Below are 14,597 nucleotides of genomic sequence, written 5' to 3' on the forward strand. Positions count from 1 at the left end.
ATCTACGCGCGGCAAATACGCACTTAGCACCTCAGGCTAGCGGGCGCCAGGCTGTGTCGCTCAGCGGCTGGGGACCCTGTCTGGTGGTGTCTGTCTGCCGACGTGACGCATCCAGGCGGGTTCGAGAGGGTTCGAGAGGGTGTCAGACGTAAGAAAAAGGGCCAACAGGAGGAGCCAAAAGCTGGCCGACACAATCGTGTCGGCGGCCTGCTGGTTCGGGTACGGTAACATCAGGCCTCTTATTTCCCCTTGTGGCTGGCACTTTTTTTGCAGGGGTCCATGTTTACGCGTTTACGCACAGCAAGCGAGAGAGGCATGCGTTTCCATTGGCGCCAAATCCACACAGCAAAGCACGCCACGCCAACCCCTACCTCGCCTCTTGCTACCGCAGCTTCAATCGCAGCTGCGCAGCTCCCAGTATTACCTCCATCGCATCCACTGTGCTTGCTACCCCCACTGCTCCCACACCACCTGCCACTAACCACCCCTGGGCTCGTCACATCACACACGCCCTCGAACCGCTCCGAGAACTCGCGCGCGTGGACTTACGGTTTAGGGCCGCGAGAGAGGGGGTCTGCCGTGCCATTTAGATCACCAACAAAATGGTGCGCGGGGGCGGAAGGCCGGCCAAGTAGATTGACTGGGGGGCTGGGGGGCTGGGCGGCTGGGAAAGGGGAACGCGGGCGGCCAGCACACTTACGCTGGCCCTGGCCTGCTGGCCATCTGCCGTCCGGGCGGGGTCGTCCGGTTGGCCTGCTGGCTGGCCGCCCTGGGCTGCATCAATGTTTCGTAAAACGCAAATCAGTCCATTGCAAAGAAGAAAAAAAAAGCCACCACTGCGTGCACTGCTACCGTGGAGCCTTGCGATAGCACACCCTTCTTGCGGATTATGGATAGATCATCAAAGGGGGGGGGAAAGGGAGGGGGTCCCAACTTAGGTACATGCATGCACCACGCATGCTGACCGCGCCGAGAGTGAGGTCGCAAGGAAGGGGAGGAGGGGCGCGGCGGCCGTGGCGCACACACGGGTTTAAGACATCTCAGGGCGACCCCCCGATCGATGGCTTTCCCGTCCTGTTTTGGCTGTGGCGGGGTGCACGTAGAAAAAGAAGTAGGAGAAGAAACAGAAAAACGAGCATGCGCGGTACATGTGCCTGAAGTACCTCGGGGGTGTGTCGTTCGCTTGTTGATGATGATGCCGGCGCCCTGGCTGACCCCCTCCCACTCCCACCCTCCTCTCTCGGCTGTATGTAGATCTTCTTGTTGTTGTTTTTTTTCGGGTGTCTCGGGTGGCAGTAGTGGCCGAAAGATGTTCCCATTGTGCAGCTTTTCCCCGGGCAGCACGGCATTCCTCCTATGGGGAAGGATGGCGCGAGATAGTGCCTCCAAAGTGTCCTTGATCTACAGAACTAATGGACACGTCTCGACGTAGTATCGGAAGGAAGCAAGAGCACAGTCAGATCTGCTTTCCGCCCGAGTTGGGTTGAGTCACCTACGCAATTAGGAAGGGGACAGGTCGCTACTAGAGTGTAAATCCGGATCCTTGGTGGCATTGCGTGCACGAGACGCCGCTGATGACACGACTTCTCTCGGCTTTCCGGTCAGAGGAAGGAAGAAGGTCCGCAGAAGGAGTCTAGTGGGAGGGAGAGAGAGGGAGGAGGGCCCGCCGAGCATCTGCCGTGTTGTGCCAGATAACAAGGCCGAGGGGTGGTCCACGTGGGCACCCGGTGGTTGCGTCGTCGCCCCCTTTTTGAGGGCCTGCCCCGGGGATCTGGAGAGAGGGAGGGCGGCGGGCGGAGGGGATTGGTGATGCTTATTTTGGGCGACATTTCTAGTACCTATTTTACATCATGCATATGGCTAGCACATCATCTCCCAATGCACCGCCGCCGGGGACAATGATAAGAGCCGGTCCCACAAATAGCGACCTCCCTACGTTACCTACTGTATTTGCCTGTATGTATGTGATGTTGCCCCTTACTACCTGGCACCTTAGCTACCGGCCTTCACATCCGCCCGCCCCCGCGGCGTCCTCCGGCCCAGCGAGGGTCCCGCCTCGCGTGCGCCTTCGCTTGCGGCTCCGTCGGGACAGCGACCCCCACGGGCGTTGCAGATAGGTTAAAATGGCGCGGGGCGGCCACAACACGACGCGGCGGGAAAATGACCCTTCCCACCACTTGTGTGTGAACTTCAATGTTGTTGTTTTTTTTTGTTTTTTTCTTGAGGGTGGTCGTGGCTCTGGGTCGCCACCGCTTAGTTGGTGGGATTATCTTTGCATGCGGCGGCCGCATCGGAGCTCCGGATGAGGCACGTCGCGTGTACAATAATGCAATATGCAACAGGGGAGGGCGGCCGATATCTGCCGCCGCCCCCCTCTTCATCCTCCTTCTCCTCTTCCTATACCAGCCACTAAATGTATGGCGCACCACGTCAGCATTGACGCGTAGGAACAAGATGCTGACAGCCACCCTCCCCCTTCTGTGGTTTGCGTTCCCGAGTGAGGAGGCGCCATTGCTACGAAACACATTGTTTGCCCATCATTAGAGACATCATGGCCTAGATTGCTTACACACCTGTCATACTGAAACGCGAGCAAGTAAATACAACCAAAACGGGCCATAAATAACACATCATCTTATAAAGTTGCGTCTTTGATTACGTCCCGCCTCTTTGTGCTAAAAAGCGAGCCGGCAGGCAGCGTCGGCAGAGCCAAGACGACAGACAGAACCAAGGTCCAAGGTGCGCTGGGCATCACGGCATCACAAGCCCTGGCGGTGGGTCTTGGCTGCCCAGCCGAGAGGGGGTAGGTACCATGCTCATGTGTATGTAAAGATGAGGACATCACATATTGGCCATCCCCACCATGGTGCCTAGGTAGGGTGGCTGGCGTCGGTGATGACGGCAAGACGCCACATCAATCTCGTCCGTCCCGAACCGGTCGCCTTGCCCAGACGAGTAAACAATCAGGCACCAGATCGCCAACTTTGCGCCGCATGGTCCTCGATAGCGTCCCACGCGTCCCCTTGCTAGGGCTCTTTCTCCATTGCCGTCACTACGTCGACGCCTCTGCCCGGAATGTCTCGGTAAAAATGAGCGCGCCCACCTCCAGTTGAGCAACATCCTGAAACCCACTCAATCCCCTCCCCTCCGTGGTGGGTCGGGTCAGGGCAGCCAGCTGTTTTTTTTTCTTTTCTTTTTATTTCCCATTATCCCGGTGCGGTAAGCACATCACGGGATCGTCAGTCATATGTCAGGCGATATCCAACTTTTTACGGGATGCCTAAAGCGGTAATCCTTGATTCATGTCCTTCTCACCGACTGGGGGGGGGGGGGGGGGGGCGTGCCTGTTTTGTCCTTGCCTTCCAGGGGACCATGTTCGATTTGGGCGCTTCTGGGCGGGGCCAGGCACCCGAGAGAGAGAGGGCGCACAGAGCAAGAACGGCCACGGCGCCATGATGAGCTCATTCGGGTTCCCGGGCGCGAGCGGGCTGGCACATGCTGCCTCCATCCAGCTGCTGCCCGCGACGGCGAGCGGGTTTGCGGGCATTCTGGCCGAAGTGCCGGGGCATCTTGCTCCATCGTCGCCAGCCCCTCCCCCCACCCTGCCGCAATACGAGTGTTTGAGTCGCGAGCCAATGCCACGTGCAAGTCGCATCCTCGGCTGTGCCTGGCGCCAGTCGTGTTGCCAAACCACGACTAGTTTAGACAGAGCGTTTGAGCGAAGAAAAGTAGCATGTCTCGGGCGGCAATCGCAGCACCATGCCGACGCCAAGCTATGCAAATTATTTCTTCTTCATTTCGGGGGGTTTTTTTTTTTTTGCCTGCCATTGACGGGCTGGTGCGTGCCTGCCTCCGTCCCTCTCCAGACCTGCTCCCCCAACAAAAACCTGCGTGTGATCTTCAGGGGGCCCGCACTGGGCTGGGCTTACCCCTGCATTCCACGTGGGATGGCTTGCATTGCTGTGGGGCTGACTCAGTGACAGCTGGGTCCGAGCCCCCGGAAACAGGACGGGGAAAATTACGCCCAGGGTCGGCCAACCGGGGCCTCGTCGTTTTGCCGGCACGCCCTTTCTGATTGGACGGAATGCGATACAACCCATCCCCAGCCGGGCTACCTTAATTACGGGCAGGCCGGGCGCCAGCTGATGGTGTTCGTCCCCCTCATCGTCAACCAGCCCAGCCCTCGAACCAGCGGAAGGAGGCGCGCAGATCCAAATCGGGAGAGCTCGGCTGTCGTGGCCAGCCGGTGGAATGGGGGAGAGGCAAGAACTAGGAAGGTGCCGGGTAGATGGAGCTGAACTTCACAGCCGACGCCTCCCCGCCGCGGGTGTGCCAAGGCTGCGCACAATTCCCGTCGACTGTCGTGCCGCTGGACCGCATATACCTTGCCCATATCAGAAGCTCATCATCAGCATCAGGGATTCTATTTCGGACTCGGGACGCTAGAAAGTCCCCAGCAGCGGGCGATATTACCACCTTTGGCTCCGAGTTGCAATAATGTGGACATTGGTATACAGTAATCCACACATACGGACGTAGGCAATCCGAGCTGCTGGGTCTCTTATGTTCTGTAAGCCGCAAAATGGACCCGACGGCGAGTCACCACACGGGACCGGCCACGATGACGGGAAGCGAGTTGAGGGTCCAGTTGTCAGCATTCACTGGCCCTGCCCGCATGAGGCCGTCAGCCTTTCCCTGGTAGGCCGGATCTTTTGCTCTTCCGTTTGACCTAGCTCGCAAGCCACTTTGCACTTGAGCATGCAGCCGTAAAACACACTCCCCCAACTGAACCAGATGCAACGTAGCCTAGTGTGGTTGGTTCACTAAACTCCGAGGCTGACGATGAATACGCATAGACGATAACACCATCCACACATACAGCTGGTTGCTCACTTTGCGCGGCATTTGTTTTACATACACACACACCTTTTTTGTTTCCCCCTCGCGTGGGGAAAAGCGGACGGATCAGATAGCCCCGTCCGAGAGGGGCGCTCTAGAAGACGCTTGACAGCCACCACCTCGCCGCACCCTGCATGTCCTTTGCAGCGCGGTACTTTGGGACATGATGCACGTGGACGACATTCGCTGCGGCGCAGTTGTGGTGGAAGGAATAGATTAACAAATTTACTTTACTGCGAGCTTCGTGGCATCCTCAGAGAGGACGTCTTGTCTGCCAATCGCAACCAGTCGAAAGCGCAAAAAAAAAAAAAAAGCAGTGAGGGGCCAACAAGGGTGATCATTTCCTCGGCGACGATGCAGCCGCCCGATAGGGCTACACACTGGCACATGACCGCGTTGTACCGCATAGGACACGTACATTCGTCTAGCGCGGCGGAGAGGGAGGTTCCACGATGATGGATCATTTGGGAATTTGTGGGTGTGAGACGTGATGGAGCTCTCTCTTTCCATGGAACAGGCTTCCAACGTGTCCGATGTGAGCACGGGAACGGGAGGGATGGTCCACCAAGGGTTATCCCTTCTCTTCTTTGTCGGTGTGCGCGAAACAAACTTCACCGACTGAGGGGGCATGTCTTCACCGCCAGCCTCCTTACTCCCCATGACCATGAGCAGAACAGGTTCCGCTGTGGGGGGGAGGAGGAGAGACAACCCTTTCACGACGGCAGCAAAAGAAGGAGCGGGAGAATAAAAAACAGGGTCGAAAAGATCCATCGTAACAGATCCACCATCAATGCACGAGGACTCTCCGCTTCTGCCCACAGCACAGCACAAGCGGTTTCACATCAAAGGCCCACAGGGTGTATCAGCAACCTCTTGCGGCCCCAACGACCCTTCCTTGATCCGCAAACTCGTTTGTGCGAAGGCAAATACTGGAGGAGGAGCGCCCGGCTCCCCATCCATCAGGCATCCCAATTTTTCGACCGGGCTGTGCGGGAACAACAACTGACTTGGGGGGTCTCGGGGCGGTTATGGGACGGAAACAGGTGTAGCCAGGGGCAGGGGCCATCGATCAGATGACAGTAGGGTTGCATCGATCTTCCGAACCCTCCGTTGCAAGGGTTAAATGAGGTGACAGGTGTGCTCCGCTTAGGGGAGTGTAAAAAAGATAGGTAGAAGCAAAACAGGAGGGAGAGTAAAAAGAAAAAAGAAACAGGAGCCAAAAAAAAAAAGCAAGGGGGGCAAACAAAGACGGAATGAGCTAAGATGAAATATTGAAAGGGCCTGAAATGGAGAACGTCGGCGGCCTTGGCCCGATAGCGTTACCTTCGTGTCTCTTGTTGAATGGCTGGCAAAATGACAGCTCACCTAACTAGTGCGAAAGAAGCAAAAAAAAAAAAGTCCCATGCACAACAACAACAGGCGAGCCATCATGATCACGACATCTGGCGGCAGCCGGGCAGAGGAGTTGCAGGGGGGAAGCGAGGTGAGCGAGAAATAGAGAGACGCCACAGCATCTGCGACGCCGTCCTGCGGTTTACCGTTACGGCAAGGCGCTCCTCCGCCAATGTTGGGAAAAAGCTGGAGATGACGAGGCGGGGAGAGGCGGACCCGACGCCACAAGTGCCGGGTGACAATCTCGCGCAGCGACGATCTCACGCGAGTTATTGAAAGGAGGGTCAATAATCAGCAAGGAGGTGCAACGCCAAAGTGCAAGTGCCGGCCAAAGAATGCAAGCAGACTTTTATGCCACAAAATTCACAACTCCATCTCCTTCCAAGGCAAACTGACCCTCACATGACCAACCCAGCCCGGTGTATTGAGAGCCTTGCCATCATCCCGGTGAGCTGGCGGGATCGCTGTATGCGTGGGCGGCCGCATTTGTGGTTGGGTGCTGACAGCATGAAGCACGTCAGCACGTCAGCCTCCCAAGCCTTCCATTGCAGCGTTGCATTCGCTGCGAACTGTTTATTGGGCCCTCGTGCTCGCTGGGGTAGTGTCGATGACACGCAACCAATTTTGCGGCCAGCAGTTGCGTTATAAAAATACCATATATCCACCATCCTGACAGGGCGCGTCGTGCAGGTTTACCTAAGCACGTCTATCTATACGCGGCACATGGCTGCCGTGTTTGCCGTCCTGTAAACGGGAGCCGCCCAAGCGGCAGTGAATGCCGTAATGGGCCAGACCATTCATGGATCGCCATGGCACTAACTTTCAGCCTCATTGCCCATTTCATTGCCTCGGTCGAGACGGCGCAGTCGTTTTTTTCTCGTCCTTTTTCTTACATTGTTGTTATGCATGTGTACTCAAGCATAGGAGAGTAAAGTACAATCGACTGTATCGGAGTGATGTGTCAAGCCCCGAGCAGCGAGCTATATCGGTATGATAGACTTTGGTATGAATGTCTGTTACGTGGTATCTGGGAAGCCGGGCAAGCATGGCTTTGGCGTCGGTGTATCCCGCATTACTCGTTGTTAGTTCAAGGAGCTGATATTGCAATCTGCTGGCCATGAAGTTGATGTCTATATCAAGAGGCCATCCTGACCTACTTGGTATTCTTTTCCCTCCTCCTCCTCACCCACTACCATTCATCAGGTTTTGAGTGTCTCTTTTCTGTTTGCCCTCTCAGCGCTTGAGAACGACGACATCGCCGTCAGGGGACCTTGGGGAGCCGCCTCTTCCAAGGGCCAGAAGATCCATCCCTAACCCCCGGTCCGCCCCAGGCCCAGGCCCACTGGGCGCTAAGCATCCGAAAATAAGCGCGGAGATGGTGGGGTCGACTTGGCCTCTAACGTGATGCAGACAGGTTCGGTGTTTCCTTTTGGGATGTTGGTTCACACATGGAAGGAGCAAAACGAGAAGCGGGTGTTAGTTACTCGAATGATTGTCGGGTCAACAAGCAATCCAGCATTCGCTTTCACCCGCCCAAGCATTTCCGGCGCTCTGTCTTGCGCAGCCTATAATCTCAAGTGCATCCGAGTTCTCCATGCTCGTGATTGTGGTAGCAAATGTACTAAAGGCCGACTGCCTAAATGTGAAAGAAGAGACTGAAATGGGTAAGAGATCCTCTGCACTTGCTTGTTCTTTGCCCATTCAAAGATTGGAAGTCGCTAGAGGCTGTACAAAACCAGAGAATGTGGCACTGGCGCACAATCTCTACGACCTCGGCAAATTGCGTTGTGGCTGCCGTCATTGATGCGTTGTGAATACCCCCTTGGGCTGGGGTGCTGGTTGATTGGTCCAATGCGGAGGGGCGCTGGACTTGGGTATCTCGCGCGCCCATTCGGACGAATTGAACCATCTCGCTAGCTGGCTCTCATCCCTTTGAGTAGCAAAAGCACCCCTGTTTGTTGCTGTGACTTGGAGGTACGGATTTTTAGGGGCGCGTTGGAACTTGCCCTACTCAAGCGCGACGTACCGCTTTGTCACAATGACTTGTGCTGGTACTTCTATCACGGGCTAATTAAGGCGCACGCGGAAGTACCAAAAAAACAACCGTTTTTATTTGCTAACGCACGCAAGATCAGCGACCGGGGGCCGAACGGCACTCAAAGGGATACGGTGATGTTTGCTTACCACAGGGTCCACCAAGCGAAACGGGGTGCGCACAGGACAGAGCTCGGATATCGTTGGGAGTTCTTTGATGCCAACACACCGATGATGAATTGAGGGATTTTCCTGTCCTTTTCTTCTGCCTTCCTGCGGTCGGCATTGGCTGGCTGGACGAGTGGACGTCCAGCGTCTCGGCAGAAAAGCCAGCTGTCTGTTGCTTTTGCCTCGATGCACGCGCAAGGCAAAACCTCAAAGTACGACCATAGCTGTCTCATGATAGTTGGACAGACCAGGTTCTGGGCGGCCCGGGCGGTCTTCATGATGACATGCCATGTTGGGAAAGCTCCCTCTACCTGGCCCTTATAGCTGCCAGGGAGCTAGCACCCCCGTGTCGTATCGCGGGGTTGATGCGGGCGGCGTTTACAAGGCCGCCCTGCTGCATGGCCGGGGATGTTTTTTTTATGGTCACCGTGTTTCGGCGTCTCGTACGGAGGTGTGAGGGTTAAATAATCTCAGCGGGAGGTCACTCGTGTAGCGAGGGCAGGGGACAGGGGTATGCACTAGCCAATCGATTAAAACGCGTGTGGGCGGATTCGAATTGGTGCTGCGATTGATGTTGAAAAAGAAAAAAGAAATGTGGGCTAGGCCTTATTTGGTAGGGGCTAAACATGGGGTGCTCTTGGCGCTACCTCGAAAATGGCATTTTTTTTGCCTCCTATCTCCGTACGGGCGCCGCCCCCTCGCGGGTGTTCCCTTGAGCCCTGCTAATGGTACAGTAAACAATGCGGGAGGCGTCGCAGCGCTTCGCAGCGGCTGACTGTCCGTCGGTGTGGTTACTCCGAATGGCAAACTGGCTATAGAGCGCGCCTGGACTGGGACCGGGGACCCAGGAGGATGATCGGTGGGCCACCACTCTCGCTCTCACCCTCTCACGCCCCCCTCCATGCCATGCCCGCCCCCGGAACCGAGCGGGCTGAGCCAATGCTGGCCTGGCAAGGCTTTTGAGTTTCTTCGCTCGCTACTCATCTGGCGAGCCCAGAGCAATCTCGGTTCTTTTCCATAGCTCGTCTCCGTCTGAACAGATGGCACAAGTCAACGCCCGCCACATCGCGAAGATTTGTCCTGACAAGAGGAGCAGGAGCGGTTTCAGCTCCAGGTTTGTACGGCTTCGCGCAACGCGAATCCAAACCTTGGGAGTTCTGTCCTCCGTGTGCGTCCCAGCTGGGCCCGAAACCTGGGATTTTGGTCCCGGCAGTTAGAGGTTGGGAGGGCGTCGAGACCGGAGGGCTGCGGAGGACTGACTTGGCGCACACAATATGACGAAAGAAGAAAAATAAAAAGAGAAAGGAAAACAGCGCATGGGGCTTTGTGAGAGGGCGGGGCAATGGTGGTGTGTGGGGATATTCCTAGGCTTTTCTCAACGGCAGGGTTTGCCAACGCATCCAGCAGCAGCAGCCGACGGGGCGGTATTTCCAACACAATTGAGTCATATGGGTGCAGGACTCTCATGATTTAACCGCAATGCTGCTACGTATCGCATTTGACAAGGTGGGCATTGCCTGGTAAAGTGCGGCCTACCTAGCAGCATGTTTATTTGGGTCCGGAGACGTTCATGGCCGAGCATGGCCGGATTTTGGAGCTTGCGATAGGCACGATGGGTCAGGTTGCAGCAGCGTGTGGCTGTTTTTGCTTCTTATTATTCATCACGACGAAGCACGCCGACATGGATATCTATCCTTTCCCTTTTCACCGCCCCGGTCCTGACGCCCCACTCATGCAATCAAACAAGAATGTGGCCCGGCGCTGTGGGGATGGATGTCATCGCTTCGACCCGCAACTGCGAGCCGGGGTCAAATTTTTTTTTTCGCACGCCTACACACGCCCTTGTCAATGAACCTCCAACCTGCCTGCCTCACTCTCGGTGGGCTTGTGCGGGCTGGTTAGGCTCGAGAGCGGACTACATGGGTGCAGTGGCTGAGGGGAGAGACGAAAGCTCCATACCCATGGGCGGACTTTGATGGGACAGACATGGGCGGCGGCGGTAATCGTCGTGCGAGAAAATCGGCAACCCCTCACTCACCCTGCTATTCCCAAGGTGCCATCGGGTGCTGGCGTGATCCGCCGACAGCACGTAGCCGCCGCATGGGGGTCTGCATGTGCTCAAAATAAGCGACCGAACGTTGGCGGCGCGAACACCGGCGCCTGCGCCGCGTATCTAGGTCTAAGATAGGTAGCCAGACAATAGGAGTAACCCCTCTTCTCGTCTGTCGACAACGGGGCGGTGGTGGATCCATCAAGATGCATTGTACCCGTGCTGGGTTAGGTAGGGCTGGCTGGTTGGCTGGTTGGCTGGCCAGACCCAAGGCGGCCACAGATGCGGCCGCCACGGCCACCCCCTCTTTGGGTGCTGCATGGCATTGCATTATTGATACGTTGTTCTTGTTGAGCAGGGCTGGGTCGCGCAACCCCACACGCCGAAGATCATCCGCCCCCGGGGCTGCAGCCTCGGCCGATTTCCCACGACGCCGCGCCGCCGCAGACTCCTCCCCTTGCCGGCCAGGGAGCCCTCCTCCAGCAAACTCTGCGGGCCAGTCGGCGACCTGACGGACGGGCATGGCAGCTCGGGGAGCCGTCCATCCCGATACGACTTTGTAGGTAGTCAATAGAGTTTGTGGTAGGGGCACAGTTGGAAAGGTTCAAGGTCGCGGTGGCGCAAAAGCTTATTCAGGTGAGAAGGAACCGGGATGTGGACCCGCTGAAGCAGCGCTCTGACCGCAACGTCATCTTTTTTTTTTTCCCTCTCGCCGACGATGCCGACCGCGGGGTGTCCCTCTGCTTGGGTCGCTTTAAGGTTTGGCCATCAAACCTGATCACGACGGCCCATCACGGGGGGGGAGCTGTGCATACCTAGTATCCTGTGAGGGAGGTAGGTGGTACCTAGGTACCCAGGGCTGGGTATTGACCGCATGTCTGGCCTTGCTGCTCGACTGTCGAAGCGTTTGTCTGGCCCTTGTCACGCGCTTAGCGTTGACGCGCACACGTCAGCCCTCCTCCTCGTTTGGCCGTTCAATGGTGATTGGTAGATTAGGCTAGCAAGATCGATTACAGATCCGCATGCACGCCATGTCTGCCTGTAACATGCCCATTTGGGGAAATCCAGTGAGCCAAACCACCACCTCGAGAAGGTTTCTTGTGCATGACCATCCCGCTCGCTCCCTCACAACAAGCGTCTCTGGCGATGCAGCTAACACGGCCGACCCAAGTATTGACTGCTCAAATCTGTTCTCTGGCGGCCACTTTGCTGTGTATGTGCGCAACCTACCAGACCGCCGTTTCTTCGCTGCAGACCACTCCTACGGTCGGAATGACGCCTTGTGTGGCATATTTTTAGCCAAGCGGCCCAAGTATCGAACTAGCTGAACGTTTGAGGGCCAGCTGGGCCACGTTGATCTCGGCCTTCGCCGCGGCCGTGCGGGCCTTGCTGCCGCCACGTGGTGGAAACGCCCGGCGGGCGCGGGAGGCGCCATCCATTGGAATTGAATTGGGAGGGCTGAAGGATCTGTGGCCAACCAGAAGGCGGCGGTCAGCCTTGCCTCGACCCTGTGCGAAGCGGCAGAGCAGGGTGTGGGCTGCTGAATACGAATCCGAGCGAGACCAGCAGGGCGCATTTCTCATTTGCCTTTTTTTTTTACTTTGGCTAGTGAAATCCCCCTTTCTCTTGTCTTCCGTGCGTCTTCCCGCCAAACTGCCAACGACGTCTCCCAAAACGTCCGTGGGCGCTTCTTGGAAACCAGGGTTGCCGTGCGCAGGAACAGCACGCAGGCCCTTTCCCCCTTCCCCCTGCTGCTTTTCTTCCCCCGTGCTTGGGTCCAGCCATGCACGGGAGGGGTTCGTCTGTCGAAAAGAGACGACGGGAGGTGAGAAGTGACGAAAGCCTAAACGTCAGGAACCGAAAACGGCAAACCCTCACCCTCTGGCCCAGACTGTAACATCTGGCGCGCCAGCAGCGATGGGCCAAAAAAAAGGTTAAGCGTGCGCATGCGTGACCTAGACCTCGCGATGCATTTCGATGGAAATCACCCATCCCCTGATGGACGCAGACCCAGAACCTAATGCATAGACCTCGACGCTGTCCAGAACTGACCGCCCTGCCTTGACCCCTGCGGTACCTGCGCTGCCTCTTCTTCCCCTTCTCGTCTCATCGTCCACCGCTCATCTGACAGCAAACGGCGACGCACCAAAGCGCCGGATGTTTTGTTTATGCCGGCTTTCTTCACCGATAGAACGCAAGCCCAGACCTAATTTTGGTCTCGTCGTTGTTTGTTCTGGACACACCCCTGTCTAGTTGGAGATACCGAAGGCTTTTTTTTTAATTATTTTTTATGGTTACACCGTCCTCGGGCACAGGAAAGGAGACAAAGAAAAAGGCAAAAAACGAAAAAGGCAAAAAACGAACCCCCTACCACAGCGGGCAGCAGCTTAAAATTAAACAGGGCACAAAAGCCGCGCACGGAGGGGCTCGTGGAGCGTTGGAATTGTTCTACGGACCTTCTCTTGCAGGAGTGGGCGCCTTGGCAAAAGAAGCGTGCGTGACGGCTCCAGCTCCAATGCGTCTCCATCACAAGCGTCATTATGGGCCTGATGGAAATTTGGCGGTGCACGGAGCAGTATTTCGAGCTAGATATGGGGTTGCCACGAGTGCTTTGGCTTCTAGCGGGAGAAGCGAAAACAGAAGGAAGGGAGAAGGGAAAAAAGGGGGTCTGTTCTTCTGCCTCTTCCACCGCCTTGTTTGCGAGCACATGCATTCATGCTGATGGCGATGGTCGATAGCAGTGGTACCCTTGCGACCTGTTCTCGCCAGCCTTTCCCAAAAGCGGAATATTCTGTGCCCGCGAATTGATGGTGTCGTCTCTGTCTCGCCCAGCCGACGGGACAAGGGTCTACGCGATGTTTGTTATGCGCAAGCACTGTCCCGGACAGTGCTTCACGACGAATCTTGATTCATCATGTTTGGTGGTTAGAGACCCAAAGTCAAAATGGATATGTAAGCTTCCTATTCAATGGTACCAGCTACACCCTTCGCGTAAATTCCTGATCGCTAGGCTCGAACAGGCGACGGTCCGTGGATCAGACGGGTTTCCTTCACACCCTATCCTCAGGGGGAACAGGAGGGACGACAGAGTCTGGCCCCGGGTTCCCAGCTGTAAGGGCGCACGTTGGGCGGTTGGGTCCCGTACATGTTTCGATCGCGAAAACATACTTTCCGCTACGGCGGCCATGCCTGTAGAGCCCGCGGCTCGGCGAAATTGCAAGGCGCGCGTCGTCCCGATGGTTGCGCCAGCCACACGCACAACACAGAGCACGGGCGGGAACGTGACACAGAGCGGCATCACCGGGGCTTCCGAGCCCGGCGAAGGCGTCGCAAAGGCCTCATAGGGGAGCAGAGCTGGACCATGGAAGCTTTGCCATATGCGATGCCCCATTTAGCCGTTTCGACGCGGCCAGACCGGGCAGCACTACGCACGTCGGACGACATGGCTTTGCTATGGTCTTTCTGATACAAATCGGGATTGCATCGTGGCTTGTGGGGTCATGACAGCGGCCCAGCCCAGCCCAGTCCAGCCCCAGAGCCTCGTCTATTTTTGAACAAACAGGCGAGGACGACGAATCCAATCATTTCAGGCTGACTTGACTGACGGGTCCCTTTCATTAAATCTCAGCCGGCCAGGTAATGCGTATAATGCGTGCTTCAGCTTTTCTCGTTGTGCATGGCAAATTAATTTTGAGATGCTTGGTGTAATTAGGCCCCCTTTTTTTTTCTCCTTCTGCCCCCTTCTGGAGCCCAGCCCGTACTCGCGATCCGCTCTGGTTTTGATTTTCAAGCAGTGGGGTTTGGACCCAGCGCAGCGCCCTCTGGGGCTGGAAGCTGTAAATTGCAGGGCGTTGGATTGACTGTGCTTTCATCACGTTTCTCCTCTCGCTGGGGCCGCCCAAATTCCACATGGTGCAACGTGCCCGGCCCGGCACTCTCTGGGGAAGGGATCAGGGCTTGGGGGAAAGAGAGGGTCGACGGGGGCCTCTCTCTCTCCATTGCCAATTTTGCCTTTTCTCTCGTGCTGCTGGGCATCATCCATCACAGAGGCCGA

General features: G+C 56.6%; 6 protein-coding genes across 6 annotated transcripts in view; all 6 read right to left on the reverse strand.

Moving 5' to 3' along the window:
- GGTG_03093 (hypothetical protein) overlaps positions 1-2,752 on the reverse strand; it is a gene marked incomplete at both ends in the record, with an annotated part of 3,704 nt that extends 952 nt beyond the window's left edge. Inside the window, 9 exons of the mRNA XM_009220871.1 lie at positions 300-403; positions 550-574; positions 701-774; positions 1,524-1,838; positions 1,946-1,954; positions 2,011-2,188; positions 2,427-2,514; positions 2,574-2,581; positions 2,660-2,752. Of these exons, the coding sequence (XP_009219135.1) occupies positions 300-403; positions 550-574; positions 701-774; positions 1,524-1,838; positions 1,946-1,954; positions 2,011-2,188; positions 2,427-2,514; positions 2,574-2,581; positions 2,660-2,752 (894 nt within the window). The remainder of the gene's footprint in view (positions 1-299; positions 404-549; positions 575-700; positions 775-1,523; positions 1,839-1,945; positions 1,955-2,010; positions 2,189-2,426; positions 2,515-2,573; positions 2,582-2,659) is intronic.
- A 1,368-nt stretch (positions 2,753-4,120) lies between these two features.
- GGTG_03094 (hypothetical protein) lies at positions 4,121-5,909 on the reverse strand (the record flags this gene model as incomplete). Its single annotated transcript, XM_009220872.1, has 3 exons — positions 5,318-5,909; positions 4,778-4,892; positions 4,121-4,384 (listed from the first exon to the last, which is right to left on the reverse strand). Exons 1-3 carry the CDS (start codon positions 5,668-5,670, stop codon positions 4,121-4,123), a joined length of 732 nt encoding a protein of 243 aa, XP_009219136.1. The 5' UTR covers positions 5,671-5,909.
- Positions 5,910-7,673: 1,764 nt separating this feature from the next.
- GGTG_03095 (hypothetical protein) lies at positions 7,674-8,919 on the reverse strand. Its single transcript, XM_009220873.1, has 2 exons — positions 8,476-8,919; positions 7,674-8,407 (listed from the first exon to the last, which is right to left on the reverse strand). Exons 1-2 carry the CDS (start codon positions 8,769-8,771, stop codon positions 8,401-8,403), a joined length of 303 nt encoding a protein of 100 aa, XP_009219137.1. The 5' UTR covers positions 8,772-8,919; the 3' UTR covers positions 7,674-8,400.
- Positions 8,920-9,166: 247 nt separating this feature from the next.
- Positions 9,167-11,066, reverse strand: GGTG_03096 (hypothetical protein; the record flags this gene model as incomplete). Its single annotated transcript, XM_009220874.1, has 3 exons — positions 9,167-9,469; positions 10,532-10,666; positions 10,761-11,066. The coding sequence occupies 3 exons, from the start codon at positions 11,064-11,066 to the stop codon at positions 9,167-9,169; spliced, it is 744 nt and encodes a 247-aa protein (XP_009219138.1).
- A 772-nt stretch (positions 11,067-11,838) lies between these two features.
- On the reverse strand, positions 11,839-12,126 carry GGTG_03097 (hypothetical protein; the record flags this gene model as incomplete). Its single annotated transcript, XM_009220875.1, has 1 exon — positions 11,839-12,126. The coding sequence occupies one exon, from the start codon at positions 12,124-12,126 to the stop codon at positions 11,839-11,841; it is 288 nt and encodes a 95-aa protein (XP_009219139.1).
- A 1,467-nt stretch (positions 12,127-13,593) lies between these two features.
- Positions 13,594-13,996, reverse strand: GGTG_03098 (hypothetical protein; the record flags this gene model as incomplete). Its single annotated transcript, XM_009220876.1, has 2 exons — positions 13,712-13,996; positions 13,594-13,652 (listed from the first exon to the last, which is right to left on the reverse strand). The coding sequence occupies exons 1-2, from the start codon at positions 13,932-13,934 to the stop codon at positions 13,594-13,596; spliced, it is 282 nt and encodes a 93-aa protein (XP_009219140.1). The 5' UTR covers positions 13,935-13,996.
- Between the last annotated feature and the right edge of the window lie 601 nt (positions 13,997-14,597).

The sequence above is a fragment of the Gaeumannomyces tritici genome (genome assembly GCF_000145635.1).
Source record: "Gaeumannomyces tritici R3-111a-1 unplaced genomic scaffold supercont2.2, whole genome shotgun sequence".
In the NCBI taxonomy this organism is placed as follows: domain Eukaryota; kingdom Fungi; phylum Ascomycota; class Sordariomycetes; order Magnaporthales; family Magnaporthaceae; genus Gaeumannomyces; species Gaeumannomyces tritici.